Source organism: Sinocyclocheilus rhinocerous, unplaced genomic scaffold, assembly GCF_001515625.1.
Source record: "Sinocyclocheilus rhinocerous isolate Xijiao unplaced genomic scaffold, SAMN03320098_v1.1 scaffold1982, whole genome shotgun sequence".
In the NCBI taxonomy this organism is placed as follows: Eukaryota; Metazoa; Chordata; class Actinopteri; order Cypriniformes; family Cyprinidae; genus Sinocyclocheilus; species Sinocyclocheilus rhinocerous.
This window is the reverse complement of record NW_015651555.1, coordinates 48,189-60,133: the sequence shown is the minus strand read 5'-3', so window position 1 is coordinate 60,133 and position 11,945 is coordinate 48,189. Positions and strand designations below refer to the sequence as shown.

General features: G+C 36.3%; 2 protein-coding genes across 3 annotated transcripts in view; both read left to right on the top strand.

Moving 5' to 3' along the window:
• Positions 1 to 3,380, top strand: part of LOC107713092 (thrombospondin-type laminin G domain and EAR repeat-containing protein-like) — a 36,140-nt gene extending 32,760 nt beyond the window's left edge. For both annotated transcript variants that reach the window (XM_016518520.1, XM_016518519.1), the window contains 3 exons: positions 1,243 to 1,421; positions 1,506 to 1,607; positions 2,664 to 3,380. In XM_016518520.1, the coding sequence (XP_016374006.1) occupies positions 1,243 to 1,421; positions 1,506 to 1,607; positions 2,664 to 2,817 (435 nt within the window). In that variant the 3' untranslated portion in view covers positions 2,818 to 3,380. The remainder of the gene's footprint in view (positions 1 to 1,242; positions 1,422 to 1,505; positions 1,608 to 2,663) is intronic.
• Positions 3,381 to 5,380: 2,000 nt separating this feature from the next.
• Positions 5,381 to 11,945, top strand: part of LOC107713072 (ubiquitin carboxyl-terminal hydrolase 40-like) — a 15,851-nt gene continuing 9,286 nt past the window's right edge. The window contains exons 1-10 of the mRNA XM_016518494.1: positions 5,381 to 6,108; positions 6,897 to 6,964; positions 7,063 to 7,176; positions 7,579 to 7,743; positions 8,301 to 8,447; positions 9,109 to 9,252; positions 9,570 to 9,698; positions 9,780 to 9,894; positions 10,431 to 10,501; positions 10,908 to 11,269. Coding sequence (XP_016373980.1) covers positions 5,916 to 6,108; positions 6,897 to 6,964; positions 7,063 to 7,176; positions 7,579 to 7,743; positions 8,301 to 8,447; positions 9,109 to 9,252; positions 9,570 to 9,698; positions 9,780 to 9,894; positions 10,431 to 10,501; positions 10,908 to 11,269 — 1,508 coding nt within the window. The 5' untranslated portion in view covers positions 5,381 to 5,915. The remainder of the gene's footprint in view (positions 6,109 to 6,896; positions 6,965 to 7,062; positions 7,177 to 7,578; positions 7,744 to 8,300; positions 8,448 to 9,108; positions 9,253 to 9,569; positions 9,699 to 9,779; positions 9,895 to 10,430; positions 10,502 to 10,907; positions 11,270 to 11,945) is intronic.

The following is an 11,945-nucleotide window of genomic DNA, read 5'->3' as shown; positions in this document are numbered from 1 at the left end:
AACTGGCAACCCGGGGTGCCGAAATACAATTGGGTAAATTGGCAGTGGGCGGGTTTCACAAACCAAATCAGAGACCGACATTCCGGCCCAGAACGCACATTTTCAAAGGAGAATAACTGATTGTAGCATTGTTTTTCAGATAAACAAGTATGTTAACTTAGCATGTTTCTTAAATACCTGCAAACATATTATGCTATTTTTATGCTTTAGTAGAGTCAAAAACTTACATACAGCACCTTTAAAGGAAAGATAAGATATAGTCTCTGTCTATTTATGTGTATTGGGCTTGGGAAGATGATTTCTGATAAATATCATTTAAAGGAAAAGTTCTTTCTTCCATTAAACCCAGGAAAGCTTAGAAACTTGTAGTTGGATCTGATGGATTTTTTAAAATTATTTTTTAAAATAAAACTCAAGTGGAGGGTGACCCTCCAAAATAAATGTCAAGCTTTAAAATGAATAAAAGTATAGTTCAAACAATTTGATGTTCAAATTGATAATATAAGTCACCATCCATTTTCTTTGTATGGAAAATAGCAGATTGGAAAAGTCCTTTTTTTGGTTTCACAGAGAAGATAAAATTAGGGTGATAATGGCAGAATTTCTTTGGAATATTTTATTTTATATAAAAAATGATTCAAATTAGCAATAGGAAGCCATGAAGTAATGGCTGCTTCCATTCAAGTCTATAAAAATGTGAAACATTTTTAATCATCGTTGAATTTTCTCTAAATCACTGATCCAAAGTCAACAGACTTAACAAGGCAGACTTATTACTGCTTGTGATGTTTTCAGCCGTTTCAGATGGGAATTTCCCCATGTGCAGATGTGTTTTATTGGGGAAAAAAGAACAAGAATAGTTTTTTTTTGTTAATATTAATCGTTTAGATGATGTTACACTATAATTAAAATCTTGGGATCCTACCATCTAACAAAATCTAAGTCATATATCACAGTGATGTGATATGGATCTCATGAAGTTTTGGATGCAGTCAGTGTCAATTCAGCAAGACTGTGTTTCCCAAAAATGTGTCAGACGCTACAACTTTCTTAACCTAGTATAGAAATACTTCTGAGGTTTAACTTCTACTTATCAGAAATGGTGTTAGCAGCCTTTTACCTCAACCTTCTATACATTTGAAAGGCAATGATAAAAGCCATGGCAGTGTTTTGGAAAACGTATTATTATTACCAGACCAAATCTATTTTTCTTTCTCAACATACATTTGTTAATTTCTCTAGACATTTGGGGCTACAGACTGGGAGATGTTTCAGATTGGAAACAGAGTCTTCCTAGCTGTTGCTAATGGACATATGCTGTGTGAGAGAGGACCAAGCCTCTATACCATCAACTCAACTATATATGAACTTGATATGACAACCAAGATGTTCCTCAAATTCCAAGACATTGTAACATACAGGTAAGGCCTGAACTATAAACGTTTTTTGGGGGTTGAATCAATAATTATCCACATTTTTTGACTTGATTTCCTCATGTATGGCAGTGCGGTGGACTGGGAATTCTTTTCTGTTGGAGATGAGCACTTCTTAGTCGTAGCCAACTCTTATGATGGATCATCTTACTCTTTGAACAGTGTTATATACAGGTAATGATTGAAAGCTCAAACATTATGCACAGACCATAACTCACAACTTCATTTAAATACACATGCTGCAGCACTTCAGATGGGTAAACTGCATTGCGGGTGGTTAGTGAACAAGTCAGGCGTTTGTGTTGATACCACATGTACAACTTTTAAAATCTAATTTTCTGTAAAAATCTCTTAACTGCACAAAATTGGCAGACAGGCTATATGACTTCGGGAACTAGAGTCAACTCTTCCTGATTGTAAATCGTGGGAAAAAACTGGGCAAAAACCATACTGTACTGTATAGTGTACTGTATATTTCAAATATTATACAGTACATTTGGGAAGATATTACTTTTTTCTATCCCATCCTTCCTTCCACACTTTAATGTAAGAGATAAGTAAACCTATATAAAAGTCATGGTATCACTTAAAAAAAAATCTGATTTTCTGATATACAAGCCTATAGGATAAGACTTATCTGTAAATGGTGTTCAATTGTTATTTTCTCAAATATTATCAGGATAATATGGAAGCCCATTTTTACCTTGGATTAAAAAAAATTGAGAAAAGGTAATTTTTCTCAAAATGAATATCTTACAATTGAGTTACAAGAATTACAAGATATGCAAACAGAATTCTGACTGACTTTTTCGCAATTCTGAGTTTACATTTCACAATTGTTTTATTATTATTATTATTATTATTATTTGTGTTTCCATCACGGTATAAATAACAATTATAAAAAAAAAAAAAGATCTCACAATTCTGACATTTTTCTCACAACTGCGAGTTTATATCTCACAATTCGGACTTTATCGCTCACAATTCTGGCTTTTTTCTTATAATTCGGAGGGAAAAAAAGTCCAAAAAGAAATATAGTCAGAATCGCAAGAAAAAAAAATCATAATTATGAATTATTAAAAAGTGACCTTTTTATTTATTTTTATTTTATTCTGAGGAAGAAACGGGCTTCCATATGATTACAGTATAACAGTGCTATAAACTATAATGAATATTGCAGCAAATGAAGATAGATTTCTTCTTCAGTTTTATTGTTTTTGTCCCTGATAGATGGCAGGGATATGAGGGCTTTGTTCCTGTCCATCGGTTGCCTACTATTGGATGCAGTGACTGGGAGTTCTTTACCTCAGCAGAGGGTTCATACCTGATGTACTCCAGTGCCAAAGCACCTCTCTCCAAAGTCTTCAAGCTGAGGATCCACTGAGGGCACAAACAATAGTTCAGTTTTTGCTTATTTTTACCACATGCCACAGAAGTTGATAGAACTGAATCGTTCTCTTCCACTCTTGACTTCCGCCTCGACTAACACTTTGATGAGAAACTCTTTAATGTCAGAGAAGTCAATCAAGCTGACGGTGGTGGACTATGGAGTTTGATACTTCCTGTAAACTACCTCATCTGCATAAAAAGGACTGTCAAGATGCAAGAGAGACTTTCAGTCGCAAATCTCTCAAATGTGTCCTCAAAACAGTTCAGTTTAAAACGGTTTCAATTACATTGTGGTTGAGCAAAGACTATTCTGTTTCAAGAAGTTGACATCTGTGCACACTGGACATCCTGTGAATACAGAAAGTGAAATGAGGGCACAGAACATTTAGGCTCTGTGTAACTTTTATTTATAACATACACTTTCCAAAAATAGGGTACACTCATTTGTGGAAAGTGGCATACAATGTTTAATAAATACTATATCAATAATGTGAAATAATGTAATAAATAATATTATTTATATGTAACACATTTGTATTTTACCTCTTGTTCTTTGCACCTACAATAAATTGATCTTACTTAGCTATAGTTGTTTTATCAATGTCCATGTTTCACAGTTTCAAATATGAACATTTACATATATTAAAATTATTTGTGTATAACAGATTTATTATATAAATATGTCATCTTCAAACTACAGAACCCATCAAGCCAAGGAACAACCAGATGATCGGAAATATGTAGTTCTTCTTAGCTAAACAAGATCACTTGCAAGAAGGAGGGCCGTTATCATGGAGAACTACAAGTACCACAATGCATAGCGGCTCTACGTGTCATCAAGCAAACATGGCTGCGTCCTAAAAACATTAATGGTTTTCTACTCAGATTTCAATTTTTCCATTATTACTACTAACAGACTGGTCGAATTCGAATGAAACAGATATACAAGCCTATAGGATAAGACTTATCTGTAAATGGTGTTCAATTGTTATTTTCTCAAATATTATCAGGATAATATGGAAGCCCATTTTTACCTTGGATTAAAAAAAATTGAGAAAAGGTAATTTTTCTCAAAATGAATATCTTACAATTGAGTTACAAGAATTACAAGATATGCAAACAGAATTCTGACTGACTTTTTCGCAATTCTGAGTTTACATTTCACAATTGTTTTATTATTATTATTATTATTATTATTTGTGTTTCCATCACGGTATAAATAACAATTATAAAAAAAAAAAAAGATCTCACAATTCTGACATTTTTCTCACAACTGCGAGTTTATATCTCACAATTCGGACTTTATCGCTCACAATTCTGGCTTTTTTCTTATAATTCGGAGGGAAAAAAAGTCCAAAAAGAAATATAGTCAGAATCGCAAGAAAAAAAAATCATAATTATGAATTATTAAAAAGTGACCTTTTTATTTATTTTTATTTTATTCTGAGGAAGAAACGGGCTTCCATATGATTACAGTATAACAGTGCTATAAACTATAATGAATATTGCAGCAAATGAAGATAGATTTCTTCTTCAGTTTTATTGTTTTTGTCCCTGATAGATGGCAGGGATATGAGGGCTTTGTTCCTGTCCATCGGTTGCCTACTATTGGATGCAGTGACTGGGAGTTCTTTACCTCAGCAGAGGGTTCATACCTGATGTACTCCAGTGCCAAAGCACCTCTCTCCAAAGTCTTCAAGCTGAGGATCCACTGAGGGCACAAACAATAGTTCAGTTTTTGCTTATTTTTACCACATGCCACAGAAGTTGATAGAACTGAATCGTTCTCTTCCACTCTTGACTTCCGCCTCGACTAACACTTTGATGAGAAACTCTTTAATGTCAGAGAAGTCAATCAAGCTGACGGTGGTGGACTATGGAGTTTGATACTTCCTGTAAACTACCTCATCTGCATAAAAAGGACTGTCAAGATGCAAGAGAGACTTTCAGTCGCAAATCTCTCAAATGTGTCCTCAAAACAGTTCAGTTTAAAACGGTTTCAATTACATTGTGGTTGAGCAAAGACTATTCTGTTTCAAGAAGTTGACATCTGTGCACACTGGACATCCTGTGAATACAGAAAGTGAAATGAGGGCACAGAACATTTAGGCTCTGTGTAACTTTTATTTATAACATACACTTTCCAAAAATAGGGTACACTCATTTGTGGAAAGTGGCATACAATGTTTAATAAATACTATATCAATAATGTGAAATAATGTAATAAATAATATTATTTATATGTAACACATTTGTATTTTACCTCTTGTTCTTTGCACCTACAATAAATTGATCTTACTTAGCTATAGTTGTTTTATCAATGTCCATGTTTCACAGTTTCAAATATGAACATTTACATATATTAAAATTATTTGTGTATAACAGATTTATTATATAAATATGTCATCTTCAAACTACAGAACCCATCAAGCCAAGGAACAACCAGATGATCGGAAATATGTAGTTCTTCTTAGCTAAACAAGATCACTTGCAAGAAGGAGGGCCGTTATCATGGAGAACTACAAGTACCACAATGCATAGCGGCTCTACGTGTCATCAAGCAAACATGGCTGCGTCCTAAAAACATTAATGGTTTTCTACTCAGATTTCAATTTTTCCATTATTACTACTAACAGACTGGTCGAATTCGAATGAAACAGTCGAGTTTAAAAAGGCTATTTATTGAATACGTTAGCGGTCTAATAAAACGAAAGAAATAATGAGGCTGTCAACGAAAAAAATAGTTCTTTTATATCTCAATGGTGAAATATGGAAGCAGTGCAGTCACCTCTCAGATTTCCACTTTGCGTTTTAAAGACCGAGATTTACAGGCGACACCTGTGATTCATCCAGAGGAACGTCACGACACTTAAACGGGGCGATAAGTTTAGTTCTTTTGGTTTATAAAGGCGATGTTTAGTCCTGTTAAGTCATCGTATTCCAGGGTGAGCCCATTGATTGTTAATCGGGAGCTGGGGAAGACAAAGATGAGATAGCAAGAGGTGAAACGCTTTCCTTTCACAGTAAACGAAACTCGGTTCACTGAAGAACGGGAGGTTTACCAAGACTAAGCTTTACAAGGCAGCAGCGGTCATGTTTGGAGATCTGTTTGAGGAGGACGGGGATGGCTTTTCCTCCTCTACACCTGGCACAGGTGTGAAGGGGAGAGAGTGTGAGCCTCCACCACCCAGAGGGAAAATCAAACTGTGCGGGATCAAGAATCAGGGTGGCACATGTTACCTCAACTCCCTGATCCAGACTCTACTCTTCACCCCAGAGTTTAGGGGTAAGATGGGCTGAAAAAGACATTCTGATGTTTCATCACTATTTAAAGAATTAGTTTGTCAAAAATTAACGTTCTGTCATCATTTACTTACTTCTGAAGAGAATTCTGGCCTCTCTAATCAATATAATTAGTTATGAGCGCTTTCGAAACTCTGCTTGATGAAGCTTCGAACTTTTATGAATCTTTTGATTCGAATCAATTCGAAGCTAGGGAAATTTCGATCGGTGTGTGTGTGAATCATTTTCGAAGCAACTGGTTCAATTGCAGTTGGTTCATCACCACTACATATAATGTAAGTTAATGAGGACTGGTTCTATCAATCTCCAAAACGCCCAAATAAAGTCTGAATTTCTAGGGTTAGCTTTCATGAGAGACGTAGCGATTCTAGCGACTCGATGCGTGAATTCATTGAATCGGTTGATCCAGTTGATCCAGCGAATCGGATTCGAGTTCAACTCTTAAGATTTCTGTTAGCGATTTTGGCTTGTTTGTCCAACGAAGATCTTGATAAATTCAGAATTCAAAAGACTTGAATATAGCGTAGGGTCATATGAACCACTTTTTATTCTTTTATAATTACTTTTCTGTAAGTTTGAAACTTGACAGCCCAATTCCTGATTCACTTTATATGGATGGAGTGACCAAGATACACTTAAAAAACATCAGGTTTTTGTATTCTGTGTAAAAACAAAGCCATACAGTGTTGGGACAACATGAGAATGACAGAATTTTCATTTTGGGGTGAATTAATTTTTTATAGTGTTATGGCATAAAATCATCTCTTGCAGAGGAGCTGTTCCATCTCGGACCAGATGAATTAGGATGTCTGGCTGACAAGGACAAACCAGAGGCAAAGGTGTGTATGAATGTGTGTAAGAGAGGGATGAACAGAAGGCTCTATAAGTGTTTCAGAGGACCAGATGAATAGATGTTTCTTGTTCTGTGTGATCTCAGGTCCGTGTGATTCCTCTGGAGCTTCAGAGACTGTTTTCTCATCTGTTGCTGGTGGATGAAAAAACAGCCTCCACATCAGATCTGACGGACAGTTTTGGCTGGACGAACAATGAGGTACAAAGTCTTTGTGATCTTTAATTACTGTCCATTTAGCAGGTATGTTTCATCTAACAGTGACTGATTGCAAAGACAGACCCTTTGTAATCTGGGGTTAAATGGTTCCCCAGGGTCGCATGGGTCACTTTGGGTAATAGAATCTATGATGCAACTTAATTATCTTGCTCAAGGCAAAATCAGGAACCGTTCATTTTGCTACTACACCTTTAAGAAATCCCCCCTTCCTCCTTCCTCCTCCAGAGCTTTACTCTGGTTTGAGGAGTCAAAATGTGTATTTGTAGATCAAACAGTGGCTTGGAAAACAAACAGTTTCCACATAAAGAGTCTGGTTAAAGTTAAACTGAAATGATCAGGCAGCTTGTTAAAATCTTTCGTCTTCTGTTTTGATTTCGTCTTTAGGAAATGGGTCAGCAGGATGTGCAGGAGCTGAACCGGATCCTGTTCAGTGCTCTGGAGAGCTCATTAGTAGGCACTTCAGGCAGCAGTCTCATACACCGGCTGTACCATGGGACGCTTGTCAACCAGATCACCTGCAAAGAGTGCGGCAATATTAGTGAGAGACAGGTCAGAAAGGAGAATGTTCCCTCCTGTGTTTCTCTACTTATTTTTGCTTCCAGCAGTCCAATTTGTGACCACTTTAAATATAACCAGCAGAAAAACAGTGCATATTTATTATTTATGATACACCATGTGAAAGAAATTAATAATTTTATTTAGCAAGGACACATTCATTCGACCAAAAGTCACAGTAAAGACATTTATGATGTTACAATTGATTTAAATTTTAAATAAATGCTGTTTTCAACCAAAACAACTGTTTTCAACATTGAAATGTTTCTTTAACACCATATCAGCATATTAGAATGATTTCTGAAGGATCATATGACACTGATGTTTTAACTTCCTTGCTATCACAGAAAAAAATTATGTTTTAAAATATATTAAAATAGAAAACAGTTTTTTGGGATTATAATAATATTTCACGTTATTACTGTTTTTACTTTATTGTTTTTAAAATAAATGCCTTGATGAGCATAAAAGACTCTTACTGCCCCCAAACCTTTCAACAGTTGTGTATGTCTATTTACTATATGCATCTCACTATCTTTCTGTTCTCTCAGGAGGACTTTCTGGACTTGACCGTATCAGTGCGTGGTGTAAGTGGCCTAGAGGAGGCGCTGTGGAACATGTTTGTGGAGGAGGAGATGTTTGAGGGTAACAATCTGTACCGCTGCAGCAGATGTGACCAGCTGGTTAGGGCCGCTAAGGTCAGTCACTTCTCAGAACTCAAACTCTTTTTATCTGAGTTAATACTGTTAATTTGTCCTTCGAGGCCTTACACAATGGAGATTTTTTGCAAAATCTCCAATTAGATATTTATTTAAAGGGGTCATGTCTTTTTTATTTTTTCATTATTTACCCTAGGTATACTACTGTTCAAAAGTATAAGGTCTGTAAGATTTTTTTTCATGTTTTTGAGTTTCCTCTTTTATGCTCACCAAGGCTGCATTTAACTCATTAGAGATACAGTAAAAACAATAATGTTTTGAATTATTGTTACAATTTAAAATAACTGTTTTCTATTTTAATATAATGGAAAATGTAATTTTTCCATGTGATGGTAAAGCTGAATTTTCAGCATCATTATTCCAGTCTTCAGTGTCACATGATTCTTCAGAAATCATTCTAATATGCTGATTTGGCGTTTGAGAAACATTTCTTATTAAAGTTGTGCTTAATATTTTTGTGAAAACCATGTTGCATTTTTTTTTCAGGATTCTATAGATATAGTTATGGGTCAAGGAAATTTGATTTCTCATGTTACATGATCCCTATTAACATGTGCACTAAGCCATTATTCTAGATACTAATTCAGATGAGTCGACTATAGTTGGTTATAAAACTTCTTAATTTTGTCTTTTGTTGCAGTCTGCAAAACTGAGAAAACTTCCACCATTCCTGACCATTTCCTTGTTGAGGTTCAACTTTGACTTTGCCAAGTGTGAGCGCTACAAAGAGACCGGGAGCTACGCTTTTCCTCTTACATTCAACCTCAGACCATTTTGTGAGCAGGTACCAGAGCTGAATCACACGCAAATACATTTTCCAAACTCTCCAGCCAAGTAAGATAAATCTGTGTTAATAGTGAAGATTCTACACTGAACAGAGTATGATATCTGGTCATGTTTTGTAGAATGCACTGCAGGATCAGAGTTACCATCCTGTTAGCAGCTGTTGAGAACCTTTAGATTGTTATCCCAGATTCATCAAGCAGAGACTAACTTTTTAATCGCTAGTAAACTAGAAGCACAGGTCTAGAGGGAGAGCTAAAATGACCACAGCAACTCAATTTCAAAGCAGAGGATTAACACGTGTTGTGCTTCTGACAGAACAATTGGCCAGACTCAGAGTATTCGTACGAGCTCTTCTCCATCATCATACATAAAGGAGGTTGTTATGGAGGTCATTATCATGTCTACATCAAAGACATCGATCAGCTCGGCTACTGGGAGGCACCGGTTAGTCTTTTGTTTTTTATTGCAGTGTCTATGTATGGTTAGATGACAGGTAATTTCTATTTGTGATTTTTTTTTTCTTAGGAGGAAGAGGTAAAAGTGAAGCCGAAAACCCAGAAACGAGAGGACAAAGTCGGAGAAAGAAAGAAAGAGAGTGAAAATTCTGTTGACGAAGAGGATCCTCTCTCTGTACTTACTGGCATTCTGGCGGTCTGGTTTCTACAACTTTAACTTTGGAGCAAAAATCTGGCTTTAAAGTTGAAAGAAATAATGATTTGACATTTATCATATAATTATTGATATCGACTGCTATGAAAAAGTTACCATGATCATTTTTTTGGCCATATCACTCAGCCCTAGTTTAGATTTCTGAAAAACAAAATGTATCAGGGTTTTCATAAAAATATGAAGCAGCACAACTATTTTTGACATTGATAATAATATGAAAGCAGCAAATCATCAAATTAGAATGATTCCTGAAGGATCATGTGACACTGAAGACTTTGCAATTACAGGAATAAATTACGTTTAAAAATATATTCCAATAGAAAGCACATATTTTAAACATTTCATTAATGTTTTTACTGTGTTTTAGATTAAAATGCCTTGGTGAACTTGAGACTTTAAAAAAAAAAAACATTATAAAATCTTACCAACGCCAAACTTTTCAGCAGTAGTGTACATGATTACTGATTCTGGGTGATTATTTACAGTATGACTCTTGTGTTGTTTCAGATGACCAGATATCCCTGTATAGTGCAGGTGTGTCTAATGGCTCTGATCTCTTTGTGTGGAATGGAAGAGAGGTGGGCATTTACTTCATCAGTGGTCATATGGATTTATTATGAAATTGATAATGTGAACCTCTCTCAGAACTGGTCCATGTTTCCACTGAGTTGAGAGTTGGATACTGATGTTACTGACTACATAATTTGCCCCCAAACAAACATGGTGCCTCCTGATCATGGTTTATAAATCTTACTCCTAGTTTTGAGAACAGCCAAAGCTATTTAATTTAGCACCTTTTTGCAGCGCATAACAGTAGAGTAAATTTTTCTGGTCCGGAACCGCCATTTCTTCATGTAATGAGCCAGATCAGGCACCGCCTTTGACATTGGCATCTTGTTGGTGGAAAAGAGATGTATTGTGGATTGCAATCTAAAACCGTTAGAGCCAAATTGATGTTTTCCTTTTTCTCTCTTTTTCTTTTAGGTCAATGGTGTGGCGGTGAAAACTGGCGTTGAATGGGAGCCTGTTTTGCTGACTGTGTTGCGTCCCTCTGCAGAGGAGCTGGGATGTGGGGATGGGTCAGGGGTTGGAGACGCTGATGGATCCGGTCTGGTGCATTCTATGAAGGGCTTTGCTGGTGGGGCCACTCTGGGTACAGTGCTCGAGGCTCTAGGGCCCCAAGAGGCCTTTTTGTGCCAGGAGCAGAGCCGTCCAGGGGCCAGTGGGGGCGGGGCGAGTGGTTGGAGGGTTTTCCCACCTCAGGACATGCAGAGAACACTGAGAGAGTTGTCTCTGAAGGACGGGGACGCTCTGCTGCTGCTGCAGCTAGAGGAACTAGACAGCAGGTAAAGAATGCAATTCCACAACTCTCGATACCATTTTTAACACAGCACTTTTTAAGTATATAAGTTAAAGGGTTAGTTCACCCAAAAATGAATGAAAATGTGTTTTGAAAATGAGCGATGAACGATACGGACAAATTTGTTCAGTTAAATAAACATTTCTTCAAAAAAGACAAGTGAACAGTCAGTAATAAAATAACGAGCAAAGAAATATAAAGTTATTTAGACATTTTTCTAATGATTATTGCTGTTTTATTATTATTATTGAGATTTATACAGCCTATAAATGTTTAAAAATTGCTTAACTTGTCTTATGTAATTACTAGGGGTGCAACAGTTCTCGGTAAAAAATCGAACCGTACCGTTCTCCACACACGGTTCGGCATGCACTAGGACCGCGGTTCAACTTAAATCTGACAATGCATCTGTAATATGGTTTGTTAGAGTTCGGCTAATGCATGTTTCTGTTGATGGATACAAATTCTGGCTTCCCAATACATTACAACAAGAGCGATGAGAGAGAGAAAAAAACAATACGTGGACAAACCAATCACTCTTTAATCAATGCGAGTGCTTTATGCTGGAATAACTGTCATTTATGCCGTCATCACGTGTTGATAGCGCAGGTGAGACCTGAACAGCACTCGCTGCTATCTGTTTAAACTATACTCATTTAAGC